Source organism: Chelonoidis abingdonii, chromosome 13, assembly GCF_003597395.2.
Source record: "Chelonoidis abingdonii isolate Lonesome George chromosome 13, CheloAbing_2.0, whole genome shotgun sequence".
Classification (NCBI taxonomy): Eukaryota; Metazoa; Chordata; order Testudines; family Testudinidae; genus Chelonoidis; species Chelonoidis abingdonii.
Window position 1 is genome coordinate 32,390,435 of NC_133781.1, and position 21,510 is coordinate 32,411,944.

The window sequence follows — 21,510 nt, forward strand, 5'->3', positions numbered from 1 at the left end:
GGGTTCTAGCACATGCTGCTCCAAAATCTGCCATTTATGGTGTCTAGAAATGTTCTCTCTGGAGCCTTTCCTGAGGTGGCACATACCAAGTCAATATGAGGCTGCTTGTAATCCCCCATTATTATTGTTTTCTTCCTTTGTAGTTTCCCTAATCAACCTGAGTATTTCACAATTACCGTCCCCATCCTGGCCAGGTGGTCAGTAGTATATTGCTACTGCTATACTCGCACTCTTCAAGCATGGATTTAGTTTCAGACTAGCAGGTTTGGGGTGTTATTTATTGAGGGTTACTGGGCTAGGTTTAGAGGATGTTTGTAAGAGGCATCCTCCCCCCATGTTTCTTTTATGGGTGGCTTTTTATGGCAGGTTATAGACCTTCCGTCTCCTGCCCTGTTGCTGAACTCTTCCTTCAGCCAAACTCTCTTTACCTGGGCAGCTCACTCTGTCTGGTGCTTTCTCACTGTCAAGGCTCTGCTTAGTGCAGGACCTGGCAGGAATGATGCTTAAACTCCTCCCCTTTGCTGCTCACCTGGGAGCTGGCTTTTTTAACCCCCTGTTCAACCTGATTTAGCCCTGCCCCCTTGTCAAAGGCCCCTCCCTCACATGCCCCCACCTGCTAACCAGGCTCTGTTCGCCAGCTGCCGAGGTCCATGCCAAGCCACTCTCTCCTCATTCAGCCCCCAGCTCTGTCCCTCCCTGAAGCCCACAGGGGAGGATAATACTGGAGCCATCCAGCAGTGCCCATGCTAGAGGTGAGTGAGCTGGGCTGCCCTGCGAGCCCTTTGCTGAGGAGTGGGAGTTCTCAGGACTTGCTGTTTGGTCTGCAAGTGCTTTGCCCACTTTGGGCAGCTCTGCTTGATTTGTACTGGTGCACAGGGCCCAATGCAAGGGGTCAGGGCCTGGGGATATGCTCAAGTGCTGCTGTGTTATACCCACTCCCTCTCACCAGAGCATCCGTTAGAGTAAACCCTCTTCAGCAAGCCTGGCTAGGTGAACAGCGAGTGCCCATGATGGGGAACAGCCTAGACATGACTGAGGCTTGTTTCCAAGCTCTGCCATCACATGTCGGACATTCTATTTTTCCTTGACAGCTGCAGTGAGTTTGTTGATTCTTGGATCTTTCTTTTCATTGAGCATGTGGCTCCTGTGTCATGGTTGCTTCTGTCTAATAGGATCCCAAAGCAGGTTGGGAGAGGTGATTTTGGGACAACTGTGCTGCTGGGCAGGAAGAGTTACCCTCAACACCTGAGAAACAAATCAATGGTGGCAGCACCAGGCTCTCCAGAAATCAGTTTATTGAAAAAGTAAAAAGTATTTTCAAAGCAACAAAAAGAACCTGGCCACCAGGTCAACCTATTGGACACTATAGTAGAAAAGCAAATCTATAGTTGGCTCAATCCAAAATAGGACTTTTGACACTGTGACATTACAACAAGATATCTAATCTGTACAGCACTGCATGCTACCATGAGAGCTGGGCTATCATTCTCTCTCTCTCTGCCCCTGGAGGGACAAGGGTTATTCTGAGGAGCTGCAGCTCAAAGAAACAGCTTTAATGCTTCCAGTGAGACAGTGCCACTGTCAGCACCGGCTTGGTCCTATCAGCACGTGCTTCCACACAGCAGAGCCAGTGCCAGCTCAGACCCCCGCAGCTTCAGTGTCCACACACCAGTGCCAGCCAGAACCAGCGCGCTCCAGCCACTGCTCTTTTGGCCAATCCAGCTGTAGCTGAAGATGGACACTGGCTCTGTGGTGGGGGTGAGAGCAGTGGAGAAGGGTCAGTTTCTCCCTGTGGTGCCCTTGGCGATCTGGGAAGCTTGAGGTAGTTTGCAGCCCTACAGTGCAGTTACTGGGTGAACTCTCTGCTTCCCCTAAACTGCCCTGATCAGCAACCCCAGGACTGACAACTGCACTGCCCCACCTCCGCTGCTGGGGAGTCCGAGCGACAGGAGCTCTACGCCAGGGAGAGACGCCTCAGTCCATCCTGGCAGCTTTGAAGAGCTCCACAAGGTCCTTGGAGTCAGCGTCAATGAGGTCAGATGGTTTCTCCCCTTCGTCATTGGTGGCATCAAGCCTGGCCTCTAAAGAGATGAGGTACCTGCAGGAGATAGAGGGAGGGGCTGCAGTGGCAGGCAGGTGTGCTGGAACAATGTGAAGGGGCAGCTGACCCAAACTGCAAACCCTGTGACCCTGTGTGTAATGGAATCCACTTCCAGCCAGGGGACACGGCAGCACCCCCAGCACCTCTAGTTCCAGCACCCACGCTGGCGGTGGGCAAGGCAGCCTAGAAGGGGAGAGCAGATATGTGCTTCCAACACCACTTCCTGGAGACAGTCCCAGTCCCTGCAGGATTAAGGGGGTTCTGGGCCTCAGCAGGAAATACTGGGCCTTGGCAACTACCAGGGACACATAGAGTTGCCAACCCTTCAGGATTGCCTGGAGTCTTCTGGAATTGGCATCTATCTCCCAGTGACTGTTGAAAGTAATCCAGGAGATTTTGATAGGATATTTTAAGAAAATGACATTATATCATGTTGGGGAAAAATATCTCCCAGAATAGCTTTAGTCACAGTTGGTAACCCTAGATATACAGTGTGTGGGGCAGGCTGCTCCACAGCCCCAGGCCAGCACCCCCTGCCTCCCCTCCCCTCCTCCCCAGAGCCCCAGGCCAGCACACCCTGCCCCCCTCCCCTCCTCCCCAGAGCCCCAGGCCAGCACACCCTGCCCCCACAGAGCCCAGGCAGGGCAGGTAACTGTCAGCAGGGTTAAGCCAAGCACATGGTGGCTGCTGACCTGGCTATGTGGGTGTAGCCATTGCTGCAGGCCATGTGCAGGGGGGTCCAGCCATTCTCGTCTTTCTGGTGAATGTCCGCGCTGTATCGCACCAGCAGTTTGACACAGTCGAGGTTCCCAGCCAACACAGCTTCATGGAGGGCTACCAAGCCTAGAAAGGGGACCTGTCAGCTGCAGGGCCTGACCTGCCTGGCCATGGGGAGGCAGAGGGACCTGCCCTCACTGGGCCAGGGAGCTGCTCCAGGGGTTCTGGGACATGACACGAGGCAGGGGCTTTGGGGGGGCAGGGAGGGGAAAGGGCCCCAGCTTGGAAACACCTAGCTCCCCTCCCCTGCACCCCAGAAAGGAGCTGGCGCCAGGTCATTTTTCCCCCTTACTGGGGTAAATAGCTCTTTGAGTGGCTCAGGCTCTGTCGGCCCCTCCCTCCCTCACTGAGCCAGGGCTGGTCAGTGATGTTCCAACCCACCCCCAAGCTCTCCCACCAATAGCCTGCATGTCTCCTCCAGGCCTCAGCCCTGAGTCATGAGTCCCCCACCTCTAGGTTGGCTGAGTGGGAGCCTGGCACCCAAGCCAGGGCTATTTTAGAGGGGGGTCTCCAGGGCCTTTTCTGACCAGGGTGGCTGTAGGCGTTTCGCCGCCCCAAGCACAGCAGGCAGGCAGCGTTCAGCTGCTTGCCTGCAGGAGGTCCGCTGGTCCCGTGGCTTCGGCGGACCTCCCGCAGCTGTGCCTGCGGGAGTTTCACAAGCCGTGGGACCAGCGGACCCTCCGCAGGCACGCCTGCGGGAGGTCTGCCAAAGCCGCGGGACCAGCGGACCTCCCACAGGCAAGCCGCCGAAGGCAACCTGCCTGCCGCCCCCATGGAGCCGGCAGATTGCCCCCCGTGGCTTGCTGCCCCAAGCACGCGCTTTGTGTGCTGGGGCCTGGAGCCGCCCCTGTTTCTGACAGAGGCTGAGGCAGCGCCACAAGGGGCAACCATGTAATAACAACACAGGCCGTCACGCCGCCCCTGCCCGCACCAGCGCATTCATCGGACCACCCCAGGCCTACACACAGGCAGCAGAGTCACACGTATGGGGAAAGTCACTCAGTGAGTCAGCACGAGGGCTGGTAACCGAACCCAGGAGTCCTGGCTCCCCCCCCCCCACCTAACCACTAGGCCCCATTCCCTTCCCAAAGCTGAGAACCCAAGAGTCCAGGCTCCTAGTCCAGTGCTCTAGCCACTAGTTCATGCTACTTCAGGCCTCTCCCTTGCCGTTCCCCTCCCTGACTGGCCATTCGCGCGTTGTAGTCACTGTACGTGGTGCTGGGTACATCAAGGGTCAAGGTCCTGGGCTTTAACCCCTCTGCACTGAAGGGCTGGCTCTGTCCATGTCTGCTAGGGGGATGCATTCCCACACTACAGGGTGCCCATTAGCATCCAGTGCTGGGCTAGCTCCTCCCAGAGGGATTGAAACACTTGGGTCCCATCGATGCTAGTTGGGGGATGGGAGCAAGACCCCCCTCTGCCACCACCAGCAGGGCATGAAGTGACTTAATTACAAGGGGGTGAAACTCTAATGCCCTGCTCTGCATGGGGTAAGGCTGTGCCTGTACATCCCCTGCAGAGGGCAAGCCCACCCACCTGGGAACCCCCCGCCCATTAGCTCTGCCAGCGCCACAGGAGGTGTTACTCACCAGAGGGGTACAGGGTGCTCAAGGTGACCTTCCTGGCTCTGATAAACCTGCCCACCTGCTCCAAGTTCCCCTGCCTGATGTTGTCCTGGAATACGATGTTGTTGGGGAAGCGCACTGTCCGTGCTGGCTTGAGGCGCTGGGAGCAGCCGTGGTACTGGGGCACCAAGGCTGAGTCATAGTATTTCATACTGGTGGGCACCTTGTGAAGCTGGTAGAAGGCACAAGGGCAGAGACACAGTGAGGCTGCAACAGCCTGGGTGAGCAGGTGCAGGAGGCAGCACTGACCCCCCAACGCAGCGTCAGAGCACTGTGCACTCTTCTCCCCTGTTCTGGTCACTTCTTCCTTAGGCCAAAGAGCACCGGAGCCATTAGTTCTGCAGGGGCCTCTCCTGGCAGCCACCCTCTAGAGCAGTGAGGCAGCTATGAGTGTTCCCAGCCCCCACCAAGCTCAGTGCCAGACTCCCTGCTTGGGGCTGACGGGCTCCACTGGCAGCTCCTGTTATATAGGCTCCTGCTGGCTATTTTGGGGACATTCAGCTCATGCTGTTTGCCATGAGGTGCTGTCATAGAGCTGCCCTGCCTTCCAGCCTCCCACTTTTGGCACAAGTTAGTCTCATCTTACAGCTGACTTGTTGATGTGCCCATCTAAAGGGTCAAGCCACCTGCTGCCTATGTGGGTGCAGCCCCTGGTACCTGGCCCCCGCTGCAGGCTCCCTGTGGCATGGAAACCAGGCCCGCCAAGAGTCCCTTAGGAACAGGCCTGGGAAGCCAGGGACTGGTGCATGCAGCAGCCTGTGGAGACGTGAAACAGCGATTTGTCAAAGCCACAGACATCAAGTTAATGCCGAAGTCATTCATGCTCCGGTGGCCGTGGCAGATCCCCACACAGGCGAGGCTGGTGCTGCAGTTCATAGCTAGGCTCCCATGCAGGTTCCTGCAGAGGGCAGGTCCTGGAAACAAGCTCCAGCAGCACCTCTTGGAGTGCAGCTCACCCCAGCCCCCCTGGAACTGCTGGCACAGGACTGCTCCTGTGGCCGTTAGCAGGAGACTAGCACCCAGAGCAGAGGTTCAGAGACTCAGGGAACACCTGCTGCATCCTCTGCTCCCTCAACCCCTGTCTGAACTGGGCATCTGCTGGGTGAGGATCCTCCCAGATCAGTTATGGTTAAGGCTACAGTTTAGCCAGAGGTATTTTTAGTAAAAGTCATGGGCAATAAACAAAACTTTACTGTCTGTGACTAAAATCAGGGGTGGGGGCATGGGCTTGGGAGCCCAGCAGCACCACCAACTGCTCTGGCCAGCCACCTGGGGCCACAGACTGTGGCTGCTTCCCCCACCCTAAGATTGCTGCCAGGGGCCACCCAAGCAGTGGCTGGGGTGGCTGTCCCTGAGGCCAGCTGCTTGGGTAGTCCTGGGATCAGCTACACTGGCTGCTGCAGAACTCAAGAGGCAAGGGCGGCAAACTTTTTGGCCTGAGAGCCACATCTGGGTATGGAAATTGTATGGTGGGCTATGAATGCTCACAAAATTGGGGGATTGGGTGTGGGAGGACTCCAGCTGGGGATGGGGCTGCAGATGAGGGGTTGGAAGTGCAGGAGGGTGCTCTGGGCTGGGACTGAGGGGTTCAGATGGTGGGAAGAGAATGAGGGCTGGAGCACAGGAGAGGGTCTGTGGGGGGCAGGCTCTGGGCAGTGCTTACCTCAAGCAGTTCCCAGAAACAGCAGCATGTCTCCCCTCTGGCTCTTTCAGAGGTGAAGCCCAGAGGCTCTGCATGCTGCCTTGTCCGCAGGTGCCACCTCTACACCTCCCAGTGGCTGCACTTCCCAGCTAGCCACTAGGAACTGCAAGGGCAGTGCTTGGGGCAGGGGCAGCAGCAGCATGCTGAACCCCCTGGCTGCCCTTGTGTGTAGGAGCCAGAGCGGGGGGATATGCCACTGCTTCTGGGAGTGGTGTGGAGTGGGGCAAGACCCTGACCTTGCTCCCAGGCTGGAGCACTAAAGTGGGACAAACCCCAGACCCTGCTTCCTGGTCGGAGCTTAAGGGCCAGATTAAAACATTTCAAAGGCTGGATGTGGCCCCTGAGCCATAGTTTGCCCACCTCTGCACTGAGGTCATGGAAGAATCACAGACTCCACAATAGACATGGAGCCCTAATTATGGTGACTAGAGCAGCAGGGGTTCCAGCAACATCTGTTCTCCCAGTTTCCTCCCCTTACAAGGGTGATTGGTTCAGATAGAACTACACTGAAACTTTCATCATGTTAATCTTAATGCCCAGGGTCATCCATGCCCCAGATTGCCTGGAGAGCCCTGCCAGAGGGCAAGAGCCAACAAAAACTTATGTTCCTTTGGGAGCTGCCAGCAGAGGTTCAGCACAGTCAGGCATGCAGCAATTCTTGTGAACCCAAGACAACAGCTGGGCCAGCAGCAAATTGTCATCACTGCTAGCGCTCAGCTGAGCATCACACACACTATTTACTTCCTTTCTCCCCCAGACCCACCCCCATTTGTTTGTTAGACTCTAGGCTCTTTAGGGTAGAGACTCAGGCTTAGGAGTGATCCCCTCAGATCAGATTTGGGGAGGGGGCTGGGGAGAGACAGCTCACACTGCTGGATCAGTTGTCCAGACTCATGCCTGTGCTCAGAGGGCAACCACTAAGAGCTCAATCTTGTTTGTGTTGGACAAACCCAGGTATAAAGGGCTCAGGTCACATACCCAGCTGCAAAATGGATTTTCTGGAGGTGGTAACCAGCCAAAAAGCCTTTGCAAAGTAACCATCTTAAAAGACTTCCCCCCTCTCCTCCTGCCAGAATGTTCAAATCAGCTGCTTCCAAAGAGAAGAGGTATCGGTGACCAGCTTTCCTCTGGGCACAGATGCTGCCTGATAAAGAGGGGCTGCAGAGCTGTAATAGGACTCCTACGGTTCCCTTTGCAGGATGGAGCCCAAGCAGCAGTGCCAGCAGATGGGGAAAGCTTGGGGAACACTCCAGCACACATCTACTTTGGAAGTTTAACACTTTTACATTACATGCTTAAAAGAAAATAGCCTTGGAGGCCAAAGTCCTCCACCTAACCCCACAACCAGCAAAGCAAGGTGCAAATTGCCCCAAGCAGGCCTTGTGGGTCTTCCTACCTGAGCCCCTTTACAGAGGAACCCAGAATGTGTTTACGAGAATAGTTTGGTGGTTAGTAGCCAGCTTGGTAATAGCAGGGAGGCTCAGTGGGATCATGTGACCCTGACTAACATAGCAACGAAACATGGAGTTCTCAGAATGCAGGTTCCTGAGATTGACTGCAGGTAATGACATCTCTAGACCAGTGCTTTCAGCCAAGGGCATCTGGGATTGATCCGTACCTCAAGCATCCAAATCCATGCCCACCTGCTGACAATACAGTGTCTTAGTAGGCAGCTATTACACAAGTGCAAGCAGGTTTAGGCAGGGCATTAGAGGTTGGCACAAGATGGCTGGAATATTATTTGTATTCCAGCTGCACCCGGAGGCTGCTGTCAGGAACAAGGGAGATTTTCCCTAGTTGCTCCCGCTCAGATCTATGGCAGTCCAGACATTTTACTTCCAACACTTGTAGACAACAGGTACCATCAACTGCTGTGGGGCAGGGTGAGCAAAGTGGACTCTGGCTTCCAAGTATATGGTATTGCCCCAGCACTGGTCTGCAAGGGTACAAGGCCATGAGCCTTAGACCCAAACATATGCTTGGCCCAAAGACCATCACAATGTCTGGCTGGACAGTTGAAGCAAGCTGGCATGGCCATTGCAGAAATTTTAGTGATACCTTTTAATAACAAATCTGACTCAATGCTACTCTCACTAACCTCTGGCATTGCTCATCACAGCAATGATTCAGCAAGGCACAAGTCCTTGGCTCCTCTGCAGCACTGCATGTTTCAAGTGGAGGGTCAATATCACTCTTACAGACAGGGAAAGGAGGTTAAGGGATTTTATCCCAATCACCGAGTTCCTGGCTCCTTCCCCCACATTCAGACCTCCCAGAGTCTTGCAGAATTCCAGCTGGGGGTCAGGAAACAGGCTAATTAAAATGAGCTCTAGGTTTGACATTTAGAGTCAAAGACACAGGATAGTATTAAAATCTCAACTTTATTTGGCCAACAAGTTCAGCTCCAACGTTGTGGTGGAATGCATAGAACAAGCCTGATTTTGCTCAGACTTTCACAGCACTCCCATTCCCAAGTCCCCCTCCCTACAACCCAGTAATCAGAAGTGTCCTGTTTGCTGCATTCTATCAGGCCCCCATGCACCTTGTCTTCCCAGGAAACCCATTCACAAAAAAATGCACAGAAAATGATTGAGGAACAGGGCCTTGTTTGATCAGGGAGATGTGGCAATGCCACTAGGTCCTGTCTACACAGGTGAGCCAGCAGTTGGGGCTTCCCTCCCCAGAGCCCGCCACAGCCAATGCTGGTAGAATGTTCCACCCTTCCCGATCTTTGGAACAGTCATCTCCATTCATCTTTCAAAGCAAAAGGCAAATGAGCGCTTCAGCCACGCAATGATGTGTTAAAGGGGAAACATCTGCCCACTCTCCAGCCCCAGGACCTCTGAAGTCAGGTTAGTGGTTTTCCCCACCCACACTGAAAGATGGCAATTCCAAGGAAGAACAGCTGAGACAATGGTTAGGGCACTGCCAGGTGGAGAGTAGTTATGGCCTTTAGATTTAGAAGAGAAAACTAAGCTTTCCTAGGAGGCATTACTGGTGAGGCTCTGAAATGTCAGGCAAGGAGACTTCCTGCCACTTCACAGCCCACTTCTACCCAAAAGAACAGAACACTTGGAACAAATCCATGTACAAAAAAGTACATCACAATAAAAAAAATAAGAGGCCCAGGTGCCTGGGCAGCTACCTAGCAACAGATCCCTTTTCAGAACTGAAAAATAAGAGGAGACAGTCAAGTGTACAGACAAGTTAGGATGAAATGTTACTTTAAACCAATCCCTGCATTTCCAGCCAACACTCCTAGTTTAAATCTGAATGGGTTTCTGGACTCGCTAGGCCCTGTGACAGGGCAGTCAGTGTAGTGTCTGCTCTTTGGGATATGCAGATTCGAGTCTCCTCTTTACAGTTCATCTTTGTGGATCTTCTGGTCCTCTTCACCTTCCTCAAGATCAATCTCATCAGCCTCCAAGTCTTCCAGATCCTGCATTTAAATACAACAGCTACTGGTTCTGATCTGGCACAATGCAGACAGGACCCTGGAGCCCCGACAGATTTAGGCACAGCAATGAGATGGCTGAAGCACCATCTTCTGCCCCATACACTCCAGTCCAATCCATGCTCTGCTCCACCTGGCCTGTTAATGGCAACACATTACTCTGGCCATTCAGGGAACTCAACCCCATTTGAGATCAGTGTTAAAAAATTTGAGTCACATAAAAGCCAGTGGTTAGAGAACAATGGACAGGGGGGCCCAAAAGGCAGAAGGAAGCAGTGAATCCTGACACTGCAAATACAGTAAAGACTGTTCATGTTATAGGGACTGGATAGAAGAGTATGAATGCACTGACCACAGCTAATTACAAGAGACTAGCATCTCTCCCTTCACAACATGAGCCCGTGAAAGTGAACAAAGAAACTGAATTTAGAAATAGTGCACAGGCTGGCAGGAATGGGAGCAGCTTTGCTCCAGAAGCAGAAAGGGCACTGCCACCTGGTGATGCGCTGTCCTGCCATCATGGTGGGCCTAAGAGCAAAGACAGCAATCTCACATGGGTCTAGAACCACAGACATAGCTGGCCGAGGCAGAGGAAAAGATTTTGAACCAAGCACAGGCCTTGAGCATTCAAGCAGCCTCACAGTGGTGACCAGAGGTGGGAAAGGCAGAGCCTACACAGATTTAACAGATTAGTGATCCCTCAGTTCACATTCATGTGTTTATGCCTCATAGTCCTAGCCAGCAGCAGCCCATCAGACTGCAATGGCCAGCCAGACTTCCAGCTTTTCAGGGATGTGTTTAGTGTTGCCATGCTCACAAAGCATCTAGCCTGCTGGGAAGAACCAAAAATGGCTCTAGAAGCCAGGACCTATTGTAGGGGTTAAATCCTAATGCTGCTACTGACTCCACACTCTTTGCAAGCACAGCAGACCAAGGCTCCCCGATGAATGGGCTACTCACCTCTTCATCCCCAGCACCATCCTGGCCTCCACTTTCCAGAAACTTCTGGAAGCCTTCTAGTGTCCTCTCTCCATTGTAGTCTATGACCTGCAGGGCAAAAGCCAGAGAGATGCTGGTTAACCCAAACAGAGTCAACCCCTCGGTGGGAACAATGCTCTTTCTGAACAACAGTTTTCAAAAATGCCAAGCAAGAGGAAATGTAAAATTCACCTTCACCCACATGAGACGAAGGAGCAGCTCAGCCACTAGACCGCCAAGATTGCTGCGAGAAGAAGACAGCCCGCAGATGAGCACACTGTCCTCTGCTGCACTTCACCCAGCCCCATCTAGCACTGCCCCCATGTCCTCCCAGGCTGTCTCCCTCACCCTCCTGCAACTCAGCCCATCCCCTAAAGGCAATTTGGAAGGTGCCAGACCAACCTTCTCAATCTAAAAGCCCATCTCCCAAATGGGTGCTAGAGCCCCAGGCACACAAGAGCAGAAAGGCTCTAAGCTTCTAGCTCTCCCTTGCTAGAGATGATCCACACACAAGTCCCTGGAATTCAGCAGTCTGCGTACGTTTTTGCCAGGGCCTGCAGGGAAGAACTTGAGTGTGGGAAAACTGTGGACTTTCACTGCCTCCACTTCATTAGCTGTTGAGTCCATCTTGGCAATGACAATGTTCTCATGGTCCTTGTAAGTCTCTCCCAGTTTGTCCCAGATAGGGGCCAATTGTTTGCAGTGACCACACCAGGGAGCATCTGTAAATTAAAAGGCAACATGAAGCTTGGAGACCTAACAGACAAGGGGAAGGGCTAGGCCCTCTACTCTGATGCTTGCTAGCCTAGTCCAAGCCCTGCAGTAAAGGAGAATCTCTCCTTCACACATTCTTCTTCCAGGTCATCCAGCTCCTGAGGGAAGGTGTCATCAAAAAGGAGTCACTCAAAAAGGAAGAGTATAAGACTGAGAATATCTTATTGTCCTTATATAAATCCATGGTACGCCTATATCTTGAATACTGCATACAGATGTGGTGGTCTTATCTCAAAAAAGATACTGGCATTAGGTTCAGAGAAGGGCAACTAAAATGATTAAGGGTTTGGAAGGGGTCCCATATGAGGAGAGATTAAAGAGGCTGGGACTTTTCAGCTTGAAAAAGGAGACTAATAGGGATATGACAGAGGTCTATAAAATCATGAGTGATGTGGAGAAAGTGAATAAGGAAAAGTTATTTACTTGTTCCTATAAGAACTAGGGGCCACCAAATGAAAACAATGGGCAGGTTTAACACAAATAAAAGGAAGTTGTTCTTCACACAGTGCACAGTCAACCTGTGGAACTCCTTGCCTGAGCAGGCTGTGAAGGCTAGGACTATAACAGAGTTCAAAGGAGAACTGGATAAATTCATGGAGGTTAAGTCCATTAATGGCTATTAGCCAGGATGGGTAAGGAAGGGTGTCCCTAGTCTCTGTCAGAGGGTGGTGATGGATGGCAGGTGAGAGATCACTCAATCATTACCTGTTACGTTCACTCCCTCTGGGGCACCTGGCATTGGTCACTGTCAAACAGAATACTGGGCTGAATGGACCTTTGGTCTGACCCAGTATGGCCATTCTTATGTTCTTAAGATGGTTCCTCCCCATATACTATTCCCAACCAGGCTGCTTTCCTGCCATTTGTTATTCAGCATGCTCAAAGTACTCACAAAACTCCACAAACACATTCTTGGTCTCATCAAAAGCAATGTCTTCGAAGTTCTTTCCAACCAGAACTCTGACAGGCTGTTTGTCCCAATCATCAGGCAAATCTTGGCTCATTAGGTGGGGCTGGAATTGGAGAACAGGGACTGAGAACCAGCATGCATATAGCAATGTGGAATGTGCAGGCAAAATCATGCTCCCAGGAAAACCCCACTTTTTGCAGACTGTGGAACAGATCAGCCATGGGCTATAAGAAGTCAGCTGAGTCAGTCACTTCTTCCTCCTCTCATGGAGAATCCCCCATCCTCTAACCTGGACATTTCTGAACTGCTAGTGCCCCTGCATGGGAAAGGCTGCAGCTGAGTACTTCAGAGAGGAAGTTTGTTACTTTAAGTGTCAATTACTGAGGAAGTCATTCCCAATGTGACACTGGCAATTTCAAATGGAGCTCTGTTCCACTGTGCTAGGCTATGCATCGCTACCTCCATCTTCAGATTAAGGTTGAAGATTCCCACCATGAGCAAGAGGCTACAAAGTTCTCAGCTGTCTGAGAAAACAGGAGTAGCAGCTGGATATGCACCACAAGGGCATGTGAAGTGCAGAGACAGGAACCCTTTGCTTTACTGTGCATGCCTTCAGATGCTGACAAAGTAGTTATTTCTGTGCTGGCACCATGCCCACTGGCTCTGCCCTTTGGATGTCTCAGCATGCAGCGCACTAGATACTATACCATTAAACGTGCTACAAAGCTAATTGAAATGATTCACCCCACATGACCGGTATAAGGTTTCACTCAAGCTCTTAGAGCAGGGATCACTCCCACATCTCTGCTTATGTCAGGGTCCAAAGAACTGCATTCGTCCCTGTTACCTTGACTTTGCCCTCCAGAAACTGGTCGCAGAACTCCTTGATCTTCTCTGCTGTCAGTTCATCTGAGTCAGGTTTGTATTTAGTCATTTCCTCCTCCAAAGTGATGAGGCGCACAGCTGGGCACTCTTCCTTCTTTAGACCAAAGAACTCCAGGATCCTCTGGTTGTCGCTATGGTCACTGTCTATGAAGATGAACAGGATCTTTGGAGGAAAATCAAATGTAGATATTAAAGACATGAATGAAATCATACAGTAGCAACTCTGCTATAAAGTCACTAAGCCAGCTAGACAGCTGGCTTCCCTACCCCCCCTTAAGCCCATGGCAGAACATGGGCCACTTTATTCTACTACAAATACTGGGGCTGCAGTGGCTGAAGCAATGTGCATGAAGACAAACACCTTAGCGTGCCATAAGTTACATTACAGGGCTGGTTTACACCAGTCAGAAGGAAAAATCAGGAGTCAAGCTGCCACTCTAACCTACACCCTCCTCAATGAGGTCTATACATAACAGCAAGTGACTAAGGCACCTGGCTATTGGGAGATCCATACACAGAACAAGGAGACTGAGGGAGCCGTAAGAAATAGACACCCTGCACGAGCTAGGAGTGACTGCCCTTCCCCAGCGCCTCACCTTTCCTTTGAAGTTTCCAGCTGCTGTCTTGAAGTTGTCTAGTTTCCCTTGATAGTCAGCAACACTCTTTGGCAGGAACAGCAGGATGTGAGTCTTGATCTCTCCTCCAAAGATCTTAGGAGCAGTCTAGGAGAAATACAACTCCACATTAGGAGGACAAATAAACCCAGTGCCAGAGTCCATGGACTTTTCTGCACTGATGGTGCCAAGGGAGTCATCAAGAATACAAGTGCCACTCTGAGAAGCAAACTTATCCCTGGCTTCCTCTTGCATCTCCTGCTTCATCTAGGTACAGTAGGTTCCAGGCCAGGAGGAAAGAACAGCATAGCTTCCCATCCCATAGTCCCAGGGGCTCAGAACATGTGTGACCAAAGAGCTGATTACGTACTGGAAGGCCATACCTGTTCAGTGAACTCGATGACCAGAGGCAGCTGGTTAGACTTGATGAAGTTCAGCAAGTTCTCTTTTGTAAGATCACCTTCAAAGTTGTTGCGACCTTCATCAAACTGGGGAGACAAAGGGGTTATTTTCTTAAGCATTAACTTTAACCCTTACATGCGCAGAGACACTTACTCCCTCGGCATGCAGAGAGATGAGCAAGTACAGTGCATTCCAAGTAACAAACTTCATACAGAAGTAAGGCCTGGGAGGGGCCAGCCCAACTGCATAGTTCTGCCACCTACTGGTAAGGAAGCAGATTTCCAACTAACACTGCAAGCAAGAAACAAAAAATACTCAGATTTAATCCATGATGTAATCTAAACCAAAGCACTCATTCTGCTGAGAAGGGAGACCTGAAGCTCCCCAGACAGTAAGCAGGACAGCAATGGAGAGGACACTGAACCTAGCTCTTGGTGCAATTCCGCAAGAATACAAAAGGATTCTGAAGACATGCCTTGGAGGGGGACTTCTAATTTAACAGCTGCTTCGCAGCATTCTAGACAATGTTAAACAAACCAGTGAGAAGCTACAGCAAACGCCAGAGTCATAGTGACTGGGCAAGGGCAGCACTCTGCACAACATAAATCAGCACACAGGTCTGAGTTGAAGCACATACATTAGCCAATAAACAGCTATTAGAAATGAACTGGTGTCAGGCAGCAAAGCCCACTACACAGCTGCTAATAAATAGCAGTTTACTCAACCCACTGAAGATGTGTCACCCTCTATTGTTAGAAACACAGGAACACAGATCGGAGGAGAAGATGCAGCACAGGTGCCAAGTCCCATTTTCTACTAGACCACCACCTATTCTTGTCCTTGATTCTCAGAACCTTCCCAGGCAGCCCGAAGAGGGGAACAGCAGAGGGGCATCAAGGTTAAAAAACAGGATGTGCGAGCAAGAACACAAGAATGGCCATACTAGGTCAGACCAAAGGTCCATCTAGCCCAGCATTTGGTCTTCTGACAGTGGCGCCCCAGAGGGAATGAACAGGTAATCAAGTGACCCATCCCTTTGCCTACTCCCAGCTTCTGGCAAACAGAGGCTAGGGACACTATCCCTGCCCAGGTTGGCTAATAGTCATTGATGGACTTATCTGCCATGAATTTATCTAGTTTCTTTTTGAACCCCATTATATTCTTGGGGTTCACAAGATCTTCTGGCAAAGAGTTCCACAGGTTGACTGTGCACTGTGTGAAGAAATGCTTTATTTTGTTTTTTAAATCTGCTGCCTATTAATTTCATTTGGTAACCCCTAGTTTTATGTTATGAGAAGAAATAACCATTTCCTTATTTACTTTCTCCACACCAGTCACAATTTTATAGGCCTCAATCATGTTCCCCCCCTTATTTCTTTCACAAGCTGAAAAGTCCCAATCTTATTAATCTCTCCTCATATGGAAGCTGTTCCATACCCTTAGTCATTTTTGTTGCCCTTTTCTGAACCTTTTCCAATTCCTATATATAAAAATGTGGGGTGCAGCAGCAAAATGGTGGAATAAAGTAACCCAAATGGCAGTACCGAACAGAGACTTCAGCTGAGAAGCTGAACAAGAGAATGCTGGTGTTTAAGATTAGAAGCAAGCTGGACGACTTTTCTATGGGTAACTAGTCCAGCTCCTTAATATCCTCAAAAGGCTTGTTTAAAATGCAACATTGACTGGAGCTCCTGAAAGGGATCCAATTTTGGTGGCTCCTGCCATTAGTGTCAGTGGGGAAAATGTCTTCCAAAGGCAGTTCTGGTCTAGTTTGGGAAAGGGACTTACCAGCTGGTCACCCTTCACTGTCCTTGGTGTGGCTTGTCTGGGTGTCAAAGTAAGATCCTAGGCCCTCTGACTTTACTGAATAATTAAACTGATAAAGGCAAGTCTCATGATCTGGTCTCTGTAGCACCCATATGAGCCTGCAAAGCCTTTGAGATCTCCCAGAGGAACAGCAGTGTGAGGAGACAAAGCTCTTGGGAAACAATGTAAGACAGCCACTGAAAGTTCTGCTCCTTTAAGTAATGTTACATTTAGTTGTCCTGACTCCAGCAGGGACTACTGTGCTCACAAAGAGAGCATAGGAAAGTCAGAGAGGAGCAGGTCATTCAAGACATGCTCATTAAGAGTTAGCACAAGGAACAAATGCCTCTGTTCCACCAGCCTCTAAAACAAGAGCACTTCCTACACAGACAACTCTGGAGTTTATAAACCAGGGTCAATAGCGACAGTGGTGAAAAGAACAAGTCCTTCACTCATAGGGACCTGCTCACTTGAGTGCAGGTCTTCACTCCTGACACCCTTGTCAGATAAGCTGTAAAATCCTCTACAGAGATATTTCAACCAGTTAGCTGCAGTGGAAATAAACAGTGTGAAGATTCTATGTAAACAGCCAGCCATCAGACACCCTCTGGCATGCAGCGAAAGCAGCATTCCCTAAGGGCAGAGTACAACTGGAATGGCCTCAGACAACCAGAGGGGGATCCTACAAGCTTTAAAAGAAACAGCCACTGGAACAGCTATTTGCTTTCTGCAGACAGGTGCTGCATCTTCAACAATTCTAACATGAACCCCTAGACTCACGAGTCTGGTTTAAGTATAACAGCTTTAGGAGCTGCAGTTCAACTATTCCAACAACTTTGGAGCCTTAATTTACAGAAAGAATAGTGGATGAGAGTACAGCTTGGTTAAATGGAGTTAACCCAAAGCAGCTTTCTGCCCTGCCTCTCACTGCATGTCATGATGCACTAGCATCACCAGCTCTTCTCCCAGCTTCCCAACCCTACTCCTCAGCTCTGGTCCCCATGTAGGCTGAAGGGTAACAAGCTATTTTAATTGGCTGGAGGCATCAGCCACATCACACCTTCCAATTTTGCACCTCTTGCCAAAAACATGACTCCTTAGTGCACCCTGCCTCTGCCACAAGAGCTTGCAAACCCTCCTCCTAATCAACCCTGCTCTAACAGAGACAGCTGAGCCCACCAGGAGGAGAAGGATGAGCATATTAAAGGATGTTTCAGCTAAAACAAGAGCAAGCCGAGAATAGCATGGCAGTAGGATCCTGTTGTACAACAGCTCTTAGAGGCAGAAGGAGGCAACAGTAATGAACTCCATAAATACTTCAGTTCACAGCAGCCAGAAACCTGAAACAAGGAAAAGGCAGAAACTAAAGGTAACTCAGGGCTCATGTCCAGTGAGTTCCAGGAATATGCGCAAGTCATCGCTAAAAGACACCCTGTCCAGATGATTGACAATGCTTCCCCCTGCTGAACAAAGGAGCTACAATTTCAAATCTGAAATCTAGGCAGTTTATAATTATTTCAGGTTCTACACCCATACTGAGTCCTCTGGAGAGTCTGCAGTTTTACAACATTTTCTAAATTTAAAAAAAAAAAAGGTTTTCCTCCCAACTGCCGTGGAAGATCTATGAACAGGGAATATTATCTATACAGGGGAAAGAGTGAAAGTTACTCTACAAAGAGTACTATTAAATGCTCCAAGTTCAGACACTCCTTAAATGGTCACCTGAAACATTAATGAATAGAGAAATTCAGATTAAGCATGGCATGTGTTCTTTGAACCACTCCTTACCTTCTTAAAAAGGACAACACTGTCTTCGCTGAGCTGGTATTTGGAGAAGACATCACTGCTGGAAGAGATCCCAAAAGGAATGTCATCAATGGACTCAGCTGCCAACAAGAATTGCTTGGCAGCCTCTGACTCTACATCCTAGGAGAGAAGAGAAAAGGTGTTTTACACTACACATCAGTTTGAGGCATCCAGTGACTACACAGCAAAGCAGGACAGGGAATGTTGGGCAACATCTGTGCTTGATTTCATAAGCTCTCAGAGTTGCAGCAGGCAGAAAATCTGCAGCAGACATGCAGTGTGCCTGTAGTGGGGTTATCACCCCACTCCTGCCTGGAAGGGCTTGAAATCAGCCCTGGAAGAGGGCTGCTACTAGGAAAGGAGCAAGCCTTGGCTGATTGGGGAAACAGCCTCAGCTGGGGGCCACGCCCCAATCAGCACCCAGCTGGCTCTATAAAGGCTTGAGCCAGGAGTAAGGCATATAGTCTCCTTTAGCTGTGGAGGGAGACAAGCCTGGCTGCTGGGGAGCTACAGATAGTAGCAGGAGCGGAGCAGGGCTGAGGAAAGGCCAAGGGAGCTGGGGAGCTCCAGCCTGGAAACCCCCCAGGCTGTGGCCTAGCATAAGGCCAACAGTTACTACAGTTGTAGGGGACAGCCCAAGGCTAGACAGAGGCAGCAGGCCCAAACTCCCCTTACCCATGATGAGTGGCATTCACTGCAGTCTGCCCCAGGGAACAGGGGTTAGCTGGTGACTAGCAGTAGCCTTACACTGAGGCAAGTTGCGGATAGGGGGTTCTCTTGGGTGGGGAGACCTGGAGACTGAGGGGTTACTGCCAGAGGGGCAGCACCCCAGAGAAAGCGGTCCTGGGAGGGACACGGGCCAGTAGTAAGGCAAATCACTGGCTTGCAGAGGGCACTCTGGAAACTGGATGAGCTAATTCCAGAGAGAGCAGCAGAAGGCACTGCAGGGGTGAGTCTGCCCACTAAAAGTACACTTCTGAGATCTAAACCCAAACACTACCTTGAAGAGCCCAATCACAGTGACTTCACTGGAATCCACTAGTGCTTCAGCTGCAGCAACATCTGCCAGGGTAGTGGCAGCTGGACCAGTGCGTTTCTTCAGCCAGTTTACAATATCATCAGCTTCTCTGCCAGCTATATCAGACAGATGAGAAAGTTCAGTGTTCATCCTTACTTTTGCAGACCAAGGCATGAACATGCATCCTGACTCTAGGGACATTACAGAGCAGCTAATCTGGGGTGTGAGGAACAAGTGCTCCATTCACCACCCAGCCCCAGTTGTCTCTACTTTTCTTTTCACCTTCTATCAGAGCAGATTCCTGGAGTGAGCAAAGCCCTGCACCTGCCTGGAGGTACTATGAAGTCCAAGGCATTCTGTGTAGCACCCTGAACCAAGGTACAGGGATTCTCTGGAATCCACTCCTTTCACACACTTTCAGTCACCAGGCTGGCCCAAGCACATTTAGACTTTGACCAGTGTTATCAGCACTGCAGACCTCCTGGAGGATTCTAGGATTTTCATATGGGAAAGTCAGTATTTCTCATCCTTTGTTTTAGCACCCTGAGAGATTTTTGCCCTCAAAAGAATCTAAATGTTTTAGAACTTACTACAGCCTTTATTTTAATCAGGTTGATCAAACATTCCCTCACCAAGATGAGGTTTTACATTTAGCATTCACAGCAACTGCCTCAAGTAGTTTGATTCCAGCCTTGTGCATCAGTACATAATAATTACAAACAGAGCTTAAATCATACTGCTTTCCTATCACTAAACTCTAGAAGTGCATAGATGAAGGAACCACATTACATATGATCATATACCCTGGCTTGGATGCACTGCTCAAATACAGAAAATGCTGTATCTGACCGTCAGGGATGAGAAATGCACATCCTCAAGTGACAAAACCTACACTGGGACTTCTACTCTCTAGCACTGGAGAATTTACAGCTTCTTTATCTTTTATTTAAAAAAGTAGAGAACTTGCTACATGGTGTCTCCAAATGTATTCCTCTAATATTTCCCCCCAGAATGACACCATGAAAGAAATAATGGATGACTAGACAATGAAGCCTACAATTGTTTTCAGATAACCCCTCATGTCAGCCCTGCTCTGTTACCAGATGCTGATGCTGCCTATTTATTCCAACAGCAATAATACACCCAGTCCCATACACAAACTCTGTAAACTTCTCTTTTGGAAGAGATCTGCTACTCTTCATCTACCAGAGCATATTCTGGATACGGTCTAGTTACAGTCTCACTGCTCCTGACCATGGAGAGGCACACCACAGCTAATACCCAAGACGAAGAAACATCAGCTCAATCCATTCTGACATAATCCACATCTCTCTACTGCCGAATCTGTGCATAAAACAGACTAAGAACAGATCAAGTTACGTCCAACGAGACTATGGGGTGCTCAGCCCGACTTGCCCACTGGGGGTCAGAGACGGATCAGCTTGGGGGTTTTAGTTTCGATTCAGACAATTTACAACAGAACGAAGCCCAAGCTAATACATCTCAGGCCTGCTCAGTGACTCCTCCAGACGCGAAACACGCCCGGCCCGGCAGTACCGCCCGGCAGTGCCTCAGCTCACCTGTGTACTCTCGGGGGGCAGAGCTGTCTCCATTTTTGAAGAATTTAATAGTGGGGTAGCCTCGAACCCCGAACTGCTGGGCCAGCTCGGACTCTTCTGTGGCATCCACCTTGGCCAGCCTGATCTCGGAGCCATCAGCCTTCAGCGTGGCGGCAGCCTTGGCGTATTCGGGGGCCAGCGCTTTGCAGTGGCCGCACCACGGGGCATCTGCAAGACAAGGGAGGGGTCAGGCTGCTGCGGGAGGGGGGCAGCCCGCCGGGGCCGGGCATGACGCGCAGCCCCCCGGAGCCCCCCACTCACAGAACTCCACCAGCAGGTGCTTGTGGGCCGCCAGCGCGCGCTCGAAGGAGGCCGCGCGCAGCACCAACACCCCGTCCTCCTCCTCCTCCTCCTCCTCGGCGTCCGCCTCCGCGCGGCCCGGCCGGGCCAGGCCCAGCAGCGCCAGGCCCAGCAGCGGCGGCACTAGGGCGCTCAGCAGCTTCATGGCGACAGCAGCTACGAGTCGGAGTCGCGGCGGAGAAAAGCCGCCCACCCCCGCCTCCCTCTTATAAACCCGCCCTTGCCCGCCGCTGCCGCTCCTTATTGGCTGAGCCCGTCGCCTTCGCCTGCCTCTCCCATTGGCTTGGCCGAGCGCCCGGGTCCCTCTTTGTTTTCTATTTGCTGATCCGGTAGCCACGCCCTTTTCCGGTCATATCCGAATGGCTACTGCCTCACTTTTTTCTAACATCCTGTAATTGGTCGCTTCGCCTGCTCTGTCACCTGTGACTGGTCAACGTTACCGCCTCATGCTCTCAGCGGCCGGATTTGATTGGTGGCCAGACCAGACCCACCCCCGCCGTTCTCCTCTTGAACGTGGCACTCGGGTAGCCCCTCCCACCTAGGGCTGTTGTGGCGCATGCGCTATGAGGGATAGGGGAACTCGTTCGTGTTGGATTCTGACTGGGCCGCGTCTGCAAGTGTCGCCTTCTGACCCGGAAGGGTGGGGAATCTCTTCCGGGGCAGGGCGAGGGGCTCGCCGGGGGGCGAGGCGGTGGAGGCCTCCCCGCTGTCTGGCGTTAGGGCGGGAGGCTGGGCCGGG

At 51.0% G+C, this 21,510-nt stretch overlaps 2 protein-coding genes across 2 annotated transcripts; both read right to left on the reverse strand.

Moving 5' to 3' along the window:
- Nucleotides 1-1,278: 1,278 nt before the first annotated feature.
- Nucleotides 1,279-4,746, reverse strand: PPP1R27 (protein phosphatase 1 regulatory subunit 27). The gene is made up of 3 exons (XM_032764501.2): nt 4,468-4,746; nt 2,794-2,944; nt 1,279-2,098 (listed from the first exon to the last, which is right to left on the reverse strand). The coding sequence occupies exons 1-3, from the start codon at nt 4,652-4,654 to the stop codon at nt 1,975-1,977; spliced, it is 462 nt and encodes a 153-aa protein (XP_032620392.1). The 5' UTR covers nt 4,655-4,746; the 3' UTR covers nt 1,279-1,974.
- Nucleotides 4,747-8,567: 3,821 nt separating this feature from the next.
- On the reverse strand, nt 8,568-21,081 carry P4HB (prolyl 4-hydroxylase subunit beta). The gene is made up of 11 exons (XM_032764505.2): nt 20,733-21,081; nt 20,433-20,639; nt 18,835-18,968; nt 17,817-17,954; nt 14,204-14,308; nt 13,803-13,928; nt 13,169-13,369; nt 12,304-12,424; nt 11,178-11,359; nt 10,620-10,706; nt 8,568-9,644 (listed from the first exon to the last, which is right to left on the reverse strand). Exons 1-11 carry the CDS (start codon nt 20,914-20,916, stop codon nt 9,564-9,566), a joined length of 1,566 nt encoding a protein of 521 aa, XP_032620396.1. The 5' UTR covers nt 20,917-21,081; the 3' UTR covers nt 8,568-9,563.
- Between the last annotated feature and the right edge of the window lie 429 nt (nt 21,082-21,510).